General features: G+C 48.8%; 2 protein-coding genes across 3 annotated transcripts in view; both read left to right on the forward strand.

The window, feature by feature from the left end:
* The first annotated feature begins 658 nt into the window (after nucleotides 1-658).
* The window catches only part of LOC116955436 (uncharacterized), a 59,509-nt gene continuing 44,225 nt past the window's right edge, over nucleotides 659-15,942 (forward strand). For both annotated transcript variants that reach the window (XM_032976511.2, XM_032976512.2), the window contains exon 1: nucleotides 659-2,777. In XM_032976511.2, the coding sequence (XP_032832402.1) occupies nucleotides 2,758-2,777 (20 nt within the window). In that variant the 5' untranslated portion in view covers nucleotides 659-2,757. The remainder of the gene's footprint in view (nucleotides 2,778-15,942) is intronic.
* Nucleotides 12,550-15,942, forward strand: part of LOC142905835 (uncharacterized) — a 112,004-nt gene continuing 108,611 nt past the window's right edge. The window contains exon 1 of the mRNA XM_076053058.1: nucleotides 12,550-12,562. The gene's annotated coding sequence lies outside the window, so the exon portion shown is untranslated. The remainder of the gene's footprint in view (nucleotides 12,563-15,942) is intronic.

Below are 15,942 nucleotides of genomic sequence, written 5' to 3' on the forward strand. Positions count from 1 at the left end.
ATTTGCTAACTCACCATCTCACCCACTCACCCACGCATCCATCCACTCAATCATTGACTAACTCACCATCTCACCAACTCAACCACCCATCCATCCACTCAACCATTTACTAACTCACCATCTCACCCACTCATCCACCCATCCATCCACTCAACCATTTATTAACTCACCATCTCACCCACTCACCCACCCATCCATCCACTCAATCATTTACTAACTCATCATCTCACCCACTCACCCACCCATCCATCCACTCAATCATTGACTAACTCACCATCTCACCCACTCAACCACCCATCCATCCACTCAACCATTTACTAACTCACCATCTCACCCACTCACCCACGCATCCATCCACTCAATCATTGACTAACTCACCATCTCACCCACCCATCCATCTACTCAACCATTTGCTAACTCACCATCTCACCCACTCACCCACCCATCCATCCACTCAATCATTGACTAACTCACCATCTCACCCACTCAACCACCCATCCATCCACTCAACCATTTGCTAACTCACCATCTCACCCACTCACCCACCCATCCATCCACTCAACCATTTGCTAACTCACCATCTCACCCACTCACCCACTAACTCAACCATTGACGCCCGCTCGCTCGCTCGCTCCCTGCACTCGTGGGGGGGGGGGGGGGTCCCTCGTGCAAGCGAGGCTCTCACCCTGGTGCCCTCGAGTTCCCCATCTCCGCTTAAACCAAATGAACTTGACACAGGCGAGGCGCCGAGCGAGCTATCCGTGCCCACCACGCCTTAGCTAAACAGCGCGAGCCTCAGATATCGTTACCCTGGTCACGAGCCTCGTGTGTGTGTGTTTGTGTTTACACATGCGCCAAATAATGTCCACTGTTTGCCGCTTAAGCAACCCTCATTCAGGTAAACACTGGCGCAGAGAATTGCCCATTCCACTTCCCCGTCTTCTTACGATGTGAACTATGAACACATTTTTTTAATTAGTGTACCAGGTTAAGTCCCCACTGAGCTACGGGAGCTCTTTATGAGAAGCGACCTGGCTGTCGCAAGTGATGGCTCAGCGGAGGTGTCTCATCATCGTCATCATCGTGTGTCAATGTATAGGCAGCAGCTAAACATTCTACGAAGGTGAGACGTCGTTGATTCTAAAACGTGGAAGGGGAAACACCGGAGGACTCGGAAGAAAAATCCACACGACCACAGCAGGAGAGAGAGAGACACGCAAACTCTAAATATACAGCAGCAGCAGGCGTCGTCAGGGCCGGGATCGAACCCACGACCTCCTGTATACCAGGCGAGGTAGTTAACATCTCCTAGCCACCGTGATGATGATGAGAGAGAGAGACACGCAAACTCCAAATATACAGCAGCAGGCGTCAGGGTCTGGATCGAACCCACGACCTCCTGTATACCAGGCGAGGTAGTTAACATCTCCTAGCCACCGTTATGATGAGAGAGAGACACGCAAACTCCAAATATACAGCAGCAGGCTTCAGGGTCTGGATCGAACCCACGTCCTCCTGTATACCAGGCGAGAGAGTTAACATCTCCTAGCCACCGTGATGATGATGAGAGAGATACACGCAAACTCCAAATATACAGCAGCAGCAGCCTTCAGGGTCTGGATCGAACCCACGTCCTCCTGTATACCAGGCGAGGGAGTTAACATCTCACCATGGGGAAGAGAGAGTTAGACGCAAACTCCAAATATACAGCAGGCGTCAGGGTCGGGATCGAACCCATGAACCTCCTGTACACCGGGCGAAGGAGTTAATATCTCACCATGTTGGAGGAGAGAGATAGACGCACAAACTCCAAACATACAGCAGCAGGCGTTAGGGTCGGGATCGAACTCACGACCTCCTGTATACCAAGCGAGGTAGTTAACATTTCCTAGCCACCGTGATGATGATGAGAGAGAGAGACACGCAAACTCCAAATATACAGCAGCAGGCGTCGTCAGGGTGGGGATCGACACCCACGAACCTCCTGTATACCAGGCAAGGTAGTTAACATCTCACCATGGTGAAGAGAGAGACGCAAACTCCAAATATAAATCAGGCGTCAGGGTCCGGATTAAACCCATGAACCTCCTGTACACTAGGCCAGGTATTTAACATCTCACCATGGGGAGCAGAGGGAGAGAGAGAAACGCACAAACTCCAAATATACAGCAGCAGGCGTCGTCAGGGTGGGGATCGACACCCACGAACCTCCTGTACACCAGGCGAGGTAGTTAACATCTCCTAGCCACCCGTGGCCCTGGCGGTGGCAGAGGAGCCAGGGAGGAGGGGGAGAGGAGGCAAGGCCAGGGCCGCAACATGAAAGGGAGGTTTGGAGGAGGAGGAGGAGGGGATGGGGAGCATTGGGGGGGTTTCAAAATGCATGGCCTGTCAACGCACTCCCCTAGCAACAAACTGTTTGTGAATGCCAGGGGGAAGAGGGTTGGGTGGTGGAGTGAGAGGCGAGCAGTAAGAGAGAGAGAGCGAGAGAGCGAGAGAGAGCCACCCTCGAACAGAGAGACATCCAGACAGGGCCCGTCGCTCATTGCGCAACTGAAGCCCCGTGCCGTCCGCGCGATAATCGTCGCTCGTTGGTGTCGCGAGGCTCCCCACACCACCACCACCACCTTGACCCTACAGCTCACGAGGGGGGGGGGCACGGTTTGAGACAGGGACAAGGTGGACGGAGGGAGGAAGGACGCGAGACACACACGGAGAGAGAGAGGGGAGAGAGCGAGAGGAGAGAGAGATCGGGGAATCATGAGCGCATCAACCGACGGGTGAGTGTCCGAGTCGAACCCCCCCCTCCCCACCCCCCCCTCCCCACATCGCCGAGCATCGTCGTGACCAATCCACTGCTGGATGAAGGCGACCGCAGTGCCACTCCTCGTGGGACGCCCTCGTCCCGCGCGCGTTCAGCTGCCGCTCCGTGCTGGGCCTCGAACCCCGGCCGCCAGCTGCCTCGCTCGTGGCCGTGCCCGTGCGGGGTTCCTGGAGCCTCGCTCGCTCCTTTGCACTGCGTGGATTCAGTGGTTCTGCTTCACCTGGGGGATGCGTGTCACCCACCCACTGGGGGGGGGGGGGGGGGGGTGCGTGTGAGTGTGTTGGTCTCTATGTGAGTCTATGGGTCTCTGTGTGAGCTTATGAGTCGCAGTGTGAGTTTGTGAGTCTCTATGTGAGTCTATGAGCATCTGTGTGAGTCTATGTGTCCCTATGTGATTATATGGGTGTCTAGGTGAGTCTATGGGTCTCTGTGTGAGTTTATGAGTCTGTGTAAGGTTATGAGTCTCTATGTGAGTCTATTGGTCTCTATATGATTACATGGGTCTCTATGTGAGTCTATGGGTCTCTGTGTGAGTTTATGCGTCTGTGTGAGTATATGGGTCTCTGTGTGAGCTTATGAGTCGCAGTGTGAGTTTGTGAGTCTCTATGTGAGTCTATGGGTCTATGTGTGAGTTTATGAGTCGGTGTGAGTATATGGGTCTCTATGTGAGTCTATGAGTATCTGTGTGAGTCTATGTGTCCCTATGTGATTATATGGGTCTCTATGTGAGGCTATGGGTCTCTGTGTGAGTCTATGAGTAGCTGTGTGAGTCTATGTGTCTCTATGTGATTTTTGGGTCTCTATGTGAGACGATGGATCTCTGTGTGAGTTTATGAGTCGTAGTGTGAGTTTGTGAGTCTTTTATGTGAGTCTCTTGAGTCTTTATCTGATTCTATGGGTCTATGTGTGAGTTTATGAGTCTGTGTGAGTTCATGGGTCTCTATGTGAGTCTATGAGTATCTGTGTGAGTCTATGTGTCCCTATGTGATTTTATGGGTCTCTATGTGAGTCTATGGGTCTCTGTGTGAGTTTATGAGTCTGTGTGAGTATATGGGTCTCTATGTGACTCTATGAGTAGCTGTGTGAGTCTATGTGTCTCTATGTGATTTTTGGGGCACTATGTGAGTCGATGGATCTCTGTGTGAGTTTATGAGCCGTAGTGTGAGTTTGTGAGTCTTTATGTGAGTCTATGAGTATCTGTGTGAGTCTATGGATCACTATGTGAGTCTATTGGTCTCTATGTGACTATATAGGTCACTATGTGAGTCTATGGGTCACTATGTGAGTCTATGGGTCTCTGTGTGAGTTTGTGAGTCTCTATGTGAGTCTATGAGTATGAGTGTGAATCTATGGGTAACTATGTGAGTCTATTAGTCTCTATGTGATTATATGGGTCTCTATGTGAGACTATGGGTCTCTGTGTGAGTCTATGAGTAGCTGTGTGAGTCTATGTGTCTCTATGTGATTTTTGGGTCTCTATGTGAGCCGATGGATCTCTGTGTGAGTTTATGAGTCGTAGTGTGAGTTTGTGAGTCTTTTATGTGAGTCTATGAGTCTTTATCTGAGTCTATGGGTCTATGTGTGAGTTTATGAGTCTGTGTGAGTTCATGGGTCTCTATGTGAGTCTATGAGTATCTGTGTGAGTCTATGTGTCCCTATGTGATTTTATGGGTCTCTATGTGAGTCTATGGGTCTCTGTGTGAGTTTATGAGTCTGTGTGAGTATATGGGTCTCTATGTGAGTCTATGAGTAGCTGTGTGAGTCTATGTGTCTCTATGTGATTTTTGGGGCACTATGTGAGTCGATGGATCTCTGTGTGAGTTTATGAGCCGTAGTGTGAGTTTGTGAGTCTTTATGTGAGTTTATGAGTATCTGTGTGAGTCTATGGATCACTATGTGAGTCTATTGGTCTCTATGTGACTATATAGGTCACTATGTGAGTCTATGGGTCACTATGTGAGTCTATGGGTCTCTGTGTGAGTTTGTGAGTCTCTATGTGAGTCTATGAGTATGAGTGTGAATCTATGGGTAACTATGTGAGTCTATTAGTCTCTATGTGATTATATGGGTCTCTGTGTGAGTCTATGGGTCTCTGTGTGAGTCTATGAGTAGCTGTGTAAGTCTATGTGTCTCTATGTGATTTTTGGGTCTCTATGTGAGTCGATGGATCTCTGTGTGAGTTTATGAGTCGTAGTGTGAGTTTGTGAGTCTTTCATGTGAGTCTATGAGTCTCTATGTGAGTCTATGGGTCTATGTGTGAGTTTATGAGTCTGTGTGAATGCATGGGGCTCTATGTGAGTCTATGAGTATCTGTGTGAGTCTCTGTGTCCCTATGTGATTATATGGGTCTCTATGTGAGGCTATGGGTCTCTGTGTGAATTGATGAGTCTGTGTGAGTTTATGGGTCTCTATGTGAGTCTATAAGTAGCTGTTTGAGTATATGTGTCTCCATGTGATTTTTGGGTCACTATGTGAGTCGATGGATCTCTGTGTGAGTTTATGAGTCGAAAGTGTGAGTTTGTAATTCCTCATGTGAGTCTATGAGTATCTGTGTGAGTGTATGGATTACTGTGTGAGTCAATTGGTCTTTATGTGACTATATAGGACACTATGTGAGTCTACTGGTCTCTATGTAATTATGTGGGTCTCTATGTGAGTCTATGGGTCTCTGTGTGAGTCTATGAGTAGCTGTGTGAGTCTATTGGTCTCTACGTGACTATATGGGTCTCTATGTGAGTCTATGGGTCTCTTTGTGAGTTTGTGAGTCTCTATATGAGTCTATGAGTATGTTTGTGAGTCTATGGGTAACTATTTGAGTCTATCAGTCTCTATGTGATTATATGGGTCTTTATGTGAGTCTATGGGTCACTGTGGAGTCTATGAGTAGGTGTGTGAGTCTATGTGTCTCTATGTGATTTTTGGTTCTCTATATGAGTCAATGGAACTCTGTGTGAGTTTATGAGTCGTAGTGTGAGTTTGTGAGTATTTATGTGAGTCTATGAGTATCTGTATGAGTCTATGGGTCACTATGTGAGTCTATTGGTCTCTATGTGACTATATGGGTCTCTATGTGAGTCTATGGGTCTCTGTTTCTGTTTGTGAGTCTCTATGTGAGTCTATGAGTAGGTGTGTGAGTCTATGGGTAACTATGTGAGTCCATTAGTCTCTATGTGATTATATGGGTCTCTATGTAAGTCTATGGGTCTCTGTGTGAGTCTATGAGCAGCTGTGTGAGTCTATGTGTCTCTATGTGATTTTTGGGTCTCTATGTGAGTCGATGGATCTCTGTGTGAGTTTATGAGTCGTAGTGTGAGTTTTGTGAGTCTTTATGTGAGTCTATGAGTATCTGTGTGAGTCTATGGGTCACTATGTGAGTCTATTGGTCTCTATGTGACTATATTGGGCTCTATATGAGTATATGGGTCTCTGTGTGAGTTTGTGAGTCTCTATGTGAGTCTATGAGTATGTGTGTGAGTCTATGGGTAACTATGTGAGTCTCTTAGTCTCTATGTGATTATATGGGTCTCTATGTGAGTCTATGGGTCTCTGTGTAAGTCTATGAGTAGCTGTGTGAGTCTATGTGTCTCTATGTGATTTTAGGGTCTCTATGTGAGTCGATGGATCTCTGTGTGAGTTTATGAGTCGTAGTGTGAGTTTGTGAGTCTTTATGTGAGTCTTTGAGTCCCTATGTGAGTCTATGGGTCTATGTGTGAGTTTATGAGTCTGTGTGAGTTTATGGGTCTCTATGTGACTCTATGAGTATCTGTATGAGTCTATGTGTCCCTATGTGATTATATGGGTCACTATGTGAGTCTATGGTTCTCTGTGTGAGTTTATGAGTCTGTGTGAGTTTATGGGTCTCTATGTGAGTCTATGAGTATCCATGTGAGTCTATGTGTCTTTATGTGAGTCTATGGACATTTGTATGAGTCTCTGTGTCTCTATGTGAGTCTATTGGTCCCTCCGTGATTATATGCGTCTCTACGTGAGTTTATGGTTCTCTGTGTGAGTCTGTTAGTCTCTGTGTGAGTCTATGTGTCTCTTTCTGAGTCTATGAGTCTCTGTGTGAGTTTATGGGTCGTTATGTGAGTCTATAAGTATCTATGTGTCTCTATGTGGGTCTATGGGTATTTGTGTAAGTCTCTGTGTCTCTATGTGAGTCTATTGGTCTCTATGTGATTATATGGGTCTTTATGTGAGTCTATGGGTTTCTGTGTGAGTTTATGAGTCTCTGTGTGAGTTCATGGATCTCTATGTGAGTTTATGTGTCTCTATGTACGTCTGTTGGTCCCTTCGTGAATATATGGGTCTCTTTGTGAGGTCATAGGTCTCTGTGTGAGTTTATGAGTCTCTGTGTTAGTTTATGGGTCTCTATGTGAGTCAATGAGTATATGTGTGAGTCTATTTGTCTCTATGTGAGTCTATGACTATTTGTGCGAGTCTATGTGTCTCTCTGTAAGTCTATGGGTATTTGTGTGAATATACGGGTCTCTGTGTGAGTCTATTGTTCTCTATATGATTATATGGGTCTCTATGTGAGTCTGTGTTTCTGTGTGAGTCTGTGGGTCTCCGTGTGACTGACTGGTGACCGGGCTGAGACCATCAACTCCCTGCACTAGAGACACCCGGTTTAACCACAAGGGCAGTGGCTGAGACCCAGATTCGATCCCAGAGTCTGAGCGGTGCCGGCTCTTAGCGCCTCTGACCTCTGAGCCACCTGGTAGCCACCCCTTTATCCGGGTCCTGTTGTTGCCAGACGCTTGGTCGGCCTTCTGATAGAATTCCACCCCCCCCTCCCCCCACTGCTACAACTTTACGATAGAATGTCGCGTAATGACTTAATAGCGGGACGCGTGGCGGCTTGCTCTGACTTGCATCTCAATATCCCACCCCCACCTCGCGTTAGGTAACTTAATCGGAGCTTAGAAACGTGCGTCTAGATTATTTAGACTGTCTTGCTGCTATAAATTTCCACGTGATGATGATGATGATAAGCCACTTGCTGGCCAAGTCGCTTCTGACAACAGCAGCTAATAGCTCAGTGGGCTTTTGCCTGTTAAAAAAAAATATAAATATAGTTCCCCCACCCCCTCCCGTGCCTATATAAAGCCGCAACAGCAGATCGTTATTTCTCACCTGATGACGGACGCTTGTGTTGCGACCGAAACGTCGTGTTCTTTTATTATTTTTTCTATCTACGTGTCTTTACCGAAAGAACCAGAGAGTGTAATTTATAGTTTAGTTTTATTTGTGTGTATATATATAACAAATTGTTAAGCGATTTGTCTACCTTTCGTATACTTTGCCTCTGCTGTCGTGTTTTTTGTAACTGTTTGTTGCTATAACCTTCTGACCCCGTGCCCCTTTACCGGACATCTGTGGAAAAAAAAGAGAGCTTTATAGATCATCGGATTCCTCCCGCTGCGGTATAACTACAACATTGCCATTCTGATAATATCGCCGAAGCAACTGGGTGGCAAGGCCCTCGTTCACAGCGACATGTTGCACGTGCGATGAACTTCTTTCGCACCATACGCAGTCGACCGTGCCAAGCGAGAGGCCAGCGCGGAGACCGCGTGGATTGTGAGAGTTAAGAGACCGCATCGGGTTACTGCACGGAGCCCGTCTCGTGCCGTCAATGTGCAGCGTCAACGATTCAGCGACGGGGTTTCGAAGGAGGCACTTTCTTCAATCAAAACTGTCACGGTCTCGTCCGCGCACACCGCACAGTAGCTCAGCCCAGCCTGCACGCAACACGAGCCCTCGAACGCTCACGGCGCTGACTGAGATAGCCAACTCCAATCCTTCGTAGCGCGATATCTAGCGGAGACGTTGAGCCACGACGAGACGCGTTCACCTCCCAGAACCGGCAGCCTTGAGCCCACCCCCCCCCCCCCACACACACACACTCTCGGCTCCTTTAATGCTCCCAACGCGGCACTGGCTCCTCTCTGAACGCTCCTCCCTTCTCGAACCCGCTCGCAGCTTCCAGGGGCCTCCGGACGGGATCCTCCCGTGACCCTTGCCCCCTAGTTCCTCCGCTCTGCCGCGACACGCACCGCGCACGCGCTCACCGGCGTGTGCGCCGTCCGTCCGCCACAGTTGCCGCTGCTGGACACCAGCCGGCGTTATCGCACTACAAATGTATGTACCTACAGGCCTGTGTGTCACCTCGTGGGGAGCGGTGGTGCAGCGGTTAGCGCGCCGCCTCGCTACGAACCCGGCGACCCCCAGTTCGATTCCCGCTCACGGGCCAATGCCGTTGACGATCATCCGAGCCGGTCCTGGGCCTCCCCCCCCCCCTAGGTCGGCTCGGCCTCAAGTGAGTGCCTGGTGCGGTGCGTAAATAAAACATCGTCACTGGGGACACAAAGGCGGTCGGGCGTGGCGCTGGCCACCGACGCCTTCGTGCGCCGCGCCGGCCTCGATATGCGCTCGCGAACAGCACTTGCCCCAACAATGCGTTAAGGCTACACTGGGGGAATCTTTGTCTTTGTGCGTCTCGAGAGACGAATCTTTGTGCTTCAGAGGCCAGCCGCTGGATGTTGCAGCGGCACCTGTAACGTGGCTGGGTCGGCCGAATCCTTGGGTGGCGATCTTCGTCACAGACATTGCAAAATTAAGTTTGAAAACATAAAAAAATAGGTTTTCACCCTTGCTGGCAATGAAACAGGAGGCTTGTTAAGGTGTTCAAACACCGAATATAAATCGTTTGCTTGGAATCAAGTTCGCATTAACCATTCGCTGTACTCGTGGGGAACATGCAAACATACATGGCTCTGATGATAACCATGTGACTGCATTGTCTTCTTCATGGCCTAGTCTCGTCCAGTGTTAGGGGCCGTCCATAAATGACGTCACGCACCTAGGGGGGGCGGGGGTGGCGGACAGACATTCGTGACGATGTGTGACGAGGGAAGGAGGGGGGGGTTTGTGAAATGTGACGTCACATCAAAATGCACAACTTGAAATAAATATTGAATTGTTATAACAACAACACTTGTTGTTGTTATAACAACACTCCTACAACATCAGAGTGCAGCGCCACATTAAATACGCACTACAATGACAATAGTTTAAAGTGATTTGAAGCACGTTTTATTTTGAAAATGGAAATGTTTTTTTTTGGGGGGGGGGGGCAGAGCTTTGTGACGTCATATTCGAGGGGGGGGGGTCTGACTTTCTGTGCCGCCGTGTGACGAGAGGGGGGGTGGGGGGTCAAAAATCGTCCAAAATCGCGTGACGTCATTTATGGACGGCCCCTGAGTACACCTCATGTGCCTCAGCAGTCCGCCTGCTGGATTTTTTTTTTCACCTCTAAGACGATTGCTTGCGTTGCGATCGAAACGTCGTGATTTTTAAAAAAAATGTTTATATTTTTATATCTACGTGACTTTACCGAAAGGCCCCAAAGAGCAGGAAAAAAAACCTCTTATTTTGATTTAAAGCTTTCGTGACTGCAGTGATTCATATTCTTTGTTCTTTCGGTAAAGTCACGTTGAAGGGAAACAATAAAATAATAAAATAAATATAAAACAATGATTTATTATTTTATTGTTTCCCTTCAACGTTACTCTTTTTGTTTCATAATTTGACACTTGCTGCTGCTGCTTCTGATGATACTGATGCTGCTGATGATAATGCTGCTGCTGATGATGCTGCTGATGATAGTGCTGATGCTGCTGCTGCTGCTTCTGATAATGCTGCTGCTTCTGATGATACTGATGCTGCTGATGATGATGCTGCTGCTGCTGATGATGATGCTGCTGCTGCTGCTGATGATGCTGCTGCTGATGATGATGCTGCTGATGATGCTGCTGTTGATGATGCTGCTGCTAATCATGATGATGCTGCTGCTAATCATGATGATGCTGCTGTTGATGATGCTGCTGCTAATCATGATGATGCTGTTGCTGGTAATGATGCTGCTGCTGCTGATGATACTGCTGCTGAGACACAGGCACAGTCAACAATAGCAACTCAATGCTATTCCCTGTCAAATAAATAACTACACCATTAAAAAAATGTTTATAGGAGGTTTCGTTTCGGTTGATGGACCTTCTTCATAGCAAGTAAAGTCAAGTTGTTTTGTGCAGTGACGAAGGGCCTTTGCTCGAAACGCCGTCTATAATACATTTCGTTTTCAGGCCACGGTGCTATTGACGAATACGGCTGAGTGGGCGCCACGGTGGCTAGGAGATGTTAACTCCCTCGCCTGCTATACAGGAGGTCGTGGGTTCGATCCGGACCCTGACGCCTGCTGCTGTATATTTGAAGTTTGCGGTGTCTCTCTCTCTCTCATCATCATCACGGTGGCTGTGAGATGTTAGCTCCCTCGCCTGGTATACAGGAGGTCGCGGGTTCGATCCCGACCCTGACGCCTGCTGCTGCTGTATATTTGGAGTTTGCAGTGTCTCTCTCTCATCATCATCATCACGGTGGCTGTGAGATGTTAGCTCCCTCGCCTGGTATACAGGAGGTCGTGGGTTCGATCTTGACCCTGACGCCTGCTGCTGCTACTGTATATTTGGAGTTTGCAGTGTCTCTCTCTCTCATCATCATCATCACGGTGGCTAGGAAATGTTAACTACCTCGCTAGGTATACAGGAGTCGTCGGTTCGATCCTGACCCTGACGCCTGCTGCTGTATATTTGGAGTTTGCGGTGTCTCTCTCTCTCTCATCATCATCACGGTGGCTAGGAGATGTTGACTACCTCGCCTGGTACACAGGAGGTCGTGGGTTCGACCCTGACGATACCTGCTGCTGTGTATTTGGAGTTTGCGGTGTCTCTCTCTCATCATCATCATCACGGTGGCTGTGAGATGTTAGCTCCCTCGCCTGGTACACAGGAGGTCGTGGGTTCGATCCCTACCTTGCTGCTGCTGTATATTTGAGTTTGCGGTGTCTCTCTCTCATCATCATCATCACGGTGGCTGTGAGATGTTAACTACCTCGCCTGGTATACAGGAGGTCGTGGGTTCGATCCCGACCCTGACGCCTGCTGCTGCTGTATATTTGGAGTTTGCGGTGTCTCTCTCTGCGTGCTCGCGTGGAATTTTCTCCGGGGGTCCTCCGAGCGTTACCCCCGTCCACCTCCACATTTAGAATCAACATGACGCGTTCAGAGCGTCTGGCGGCTGCTGTGATTGCCAAGCGCCTCGTACCGTGTGCACCATTGCACGGACAGAGAGAACAACAATATCGCCGTTGTTGAAGTGTTCCTACGTTTCTAAAACGTCTCGTGTGCACAAGGACGAGCCTTGGCGAGGCCACCGTGAGGCGCCACACGTTCGCACGTGGGGGTGGGGGGGGTGGTGGTGGTGGGGGGCGCAGTGGTTTGGGGCCGTCCATAAATGACGTCACGCACCTAGGGGTCGGGGGTCAGACATTTGTGACGATGTGTGACGAGGGGGAGGAGGGGGGCGGGGGAGGTTGAGAAATGTGACGTCACATCCAAATGCGCAACTTTAAATAAATAGAGACGGCACGTTAAATAGACTTTTTTTTAAAATAAATGTTTTCTCCTACAACATCAGAGTGCAGCGCCACATTAAACACGCACTACAATGTGACAATACTTTAAAGCCATTTGAAGCATGTTTGATTTTTATTTTTGGGGTGGGGGTGTGGGGGGTAGAGCTTTGTGACGTCATATTTGAGGGGGGGGGGTCTGACTTTTTGTGACGCCGTGTGACGAGGGAGGTGAGGGAGAGGGGGGGTCAAGAATCGTCCAAAATCGCGTGACGTCATTTATGGACGACCCCCTTAGGGCGCCGCGCTCCGAACCCCGCCGACTCGAGTTTGAGTCCAGCTCACGTCCAGCAACAGGGCCCCTGACCGCCCGCTCGGGTCGACCGGGGTTCATGGGAATGAATGCCTTGCGAGGTGTAAAACACAAAACACAAATAACAACAACACGTCAGCATCGGGGAGACAAAGGCGGCCGGCGGTTTGTGCCTCCGCCTTTCATAGGCGCCACTCGCTATAGCATCACTCGCCCCTTACACCACTGTGTAGGCTACCCGGGTGATCTTTGGCTGTTCACTTGGAAACCAGGTTGATCCTTGGGTTAGGTAAACCACAACCACCACCACCACCACCACAACCACCACCACCACCACCACCCCACCCACTCACCATCCCATTACTACCGCGTGCGTTGCAGCGAAATGAGATAAGACACGGGGCAAGTGGGGGGGGGGGGGTTGTGGGTGGGGCTGTCGAGGCCATAGCTACCGCAAAGCCGCTGCCAAACACCGCTGGTTGACCGGCAATTGTCCATCTTGTCATAATCAGTGCACGTAGCCAACGCCTTTGACCCGGGCGCCCGTGAACCCCACGGCGTCCGCTCTGATTTGTGTTCTGTGATTTTATTTTTTGTATTTTTACGCACGCGTCTCAGCGGTCGTCTCGCGTTCAGCGAGTCTCGTGGACAGGCGTCCGTGGCGTCATCATCCAGTGCCGCGAGCGGTTGGCGTGCCGACGTTTCGCGCCCGCAGGCAATGCGATGTTTAGGATGTGTGACGGTCATTTGATTCGTGCGAATTGCACCTCCGGGAAGGGTCGCGCGGCTGATGGGATGCGTTAAAGAATCCGCTTTTTGGTGTTTCTAATTCGGAGGGCATGCACATGGGGCATCGTCGTCGTCGTCGTCGGCCATGATCGATCCACTGCTGGATGAAGGTCTTCCCAACCCACACACCCCCCCTCTCCCCTGCCACCAATCAATCCAGCACCTTCACACGCAGCTGATTCCACCGCTCCGTCTCCACAGCGGGCGTGACGCCCCTCTCGGACGAGTCTCATCCCTTGGCTGCCGTTCCGTTATCGGCCTCTACCAATCGGCCCTCCGCATCCCGCCCACAGAGCCCCGCTCCTGGCTTTGTTAACAACAACAACAACAAATAACAACAACAAATAACAACAATAGATAAAAACAATAAATAGCGACAATAAAAAACAATAAATAATAATGGTAAATAACAACAATAAATAACAACTAAAATAACAACGATGAATAACAACGAAAAATAACAACGATGAATAACAACAATAAATAACAACGATGAATAACAACAATAAATAACAACGATAATTAACAAAAATAAACAACAACAATAAATAACAACAAGAAATAACAACGTTAAATAACAACGATAAATAACAACAATAAATAACAACTACCAATAACAACAATAAATAACAACGATGAATAACAACAATTAATAACAACGATAAATAACATCGATAAATAACAACGATAAATAGCATCAATAAATAACATCGATAAATAACAACGCTAAATAACAAAAATAAATAACAACAATAAATAAATTTTGAGTTAAAGCTTTCGTGACTGCAGGGAATCATATTCTTGGTTCTTTCGGTAAAGTAACGTAGAAGGGAAACAATGAAATAATAAAAATATAAAACAATAAAATTATCACGACGTTTCAACTGCAACACAAGCAATCATCATCAGGTGTGTAAACCACAGCAAGAACATTTTCAGGGAGTACTGTGCATCATTCAGGCACCTTCAGGGAGTACTGTGCTTCATTCAGGCACCTTCAGGGAGTACTGTGCTTCATTCAGACACCTTCACAGAGTACTGTGCATCATTCAGGCACCTTCAGGGAGTACTGTGCTTCATTCAGGCACCTTCAGGGAGTACTGTGCTTCATTCAGGCACCTTCAGAGAGTACTGTGCATCATTCAGGCACCTTCAGGGAGTACTGTGCTTCATTCAGGCACCTTCAGGGAGTACTGTGCTTCATTCAGGCACCTTCAGAGAGTACTGTGCTTCATTCAGGCACCTTCAGGGAGTACTGTGCATCATTCAGGCACCTTCAGGGAGTACTGTGCTTCATTCAGGCACCTTCAGAGAGTACTGTGCTTCATTCAGGCACCTTCAGGGAGTACTGTGCTTCATTCAGGCACCTTCAGGGAGTACTGTGTTTCATTCAGGCACCTTCAGGGAGTACTGTGCATCATTCATGCACCTTCAGGGAGTACTGTGCATCATTCATGCACCTTCAGGGAGTACTGTGCTTCATTCAGGCACCTTCAGAGAGTACTGTGCATCATTCAGGCACCTTCAGAGAGTACTGTGCATCATTCAGGCACCTTCAGGGAATACTGTGCATCATTCAGGCACCTTCAGGGAGTACTGTGCTTCATTCACGCACCTTCAGGGAGTACTGTGCGTCATTCAGGCACCTTCAGAGAGTACTGTGTTTCATTCAGGCACCTTCAGGGAGTACTGTGCATCATTCAGGCACCTTCAGGGGGTACTGTGTTTCATTCAGGCACCTTCAGGGAGTACTGTGCATCATTGAGGCACCTTCAGGGAGTACTGTGCTTCATTCAGGCACCTTCAGGGGGTACTGTGCTTCATTCAGGCACCTTCAGGGAGTACTGTGCTTCATTCAGGCACCTTCAGAGAGTACTGTGCTTCATTCAGGCACCTTCAGAGAGTACTGTGCTTCATTCAGGCACCTTCAGGGAGTACTGTGCATCATCCAGGCACCTTCAGAGAGTACTGTGCTTCATTCGTGTAGCGTCGATTCAAGGCAAATAGAAAAAATCTGGACACCGTTTCAACACGCAGCGTCTCATCAGCAGTGCCAGGCTCGCTTCGAGACGACGCTGGCCAAACGCCAGATCGTACAGCGTACGGGGCCCCAGGTTGACGCAACATTATACCACCCGCATCTAACTGAATGATGCTTTCCGAACAGTTTTGGATGATCATCAGCACTGTGGTCTCTCCGCTGCCGGATGAAGATCAACACGGCGACGCAATTGACCTGCATGCGTTCTCTAGTCCACGTGCGCTCGCGCTGTTCCAAGCGCGCGTTCGATATCTGTCTTTGGTCGCGAACGGGACGTGGTTTGCCGGGAAAAAACGCATGAATCCCGATAAACCTTCTGATTCTTGATTTTTTTTTTATTGAACTATTTGCTGTGAGCAGCGGCCAGGGAGTCGAACTGAGGTCCGCCGGGTTCACAGCACGGCGGCGCTGAGACCGCTGAGCCACCTTTCACACTGATGCGTATATTCACGTAAACAGAAGGTGCCGATTCGTTACTAAGTACAGCACACCGGGTGTGTGTTTGG

The sequence above is a fragment of the Petromyzon marinus genome, chromosome 59, assembly GCF_048934315.1.
Source record: "Petromyzon marinus isolate PM22_M1 ecotype Great Lakes invasive population chromosome 59, UKy_Petmar_22M1.pri1.0, whole genome shotgun sequence".
NCBI lineage: Eukaryota > Metazoa > Chordata > Hyperoartia > Petromyzontiformes > Petromyzontidae > Petromyzon > Petromyzon marinus.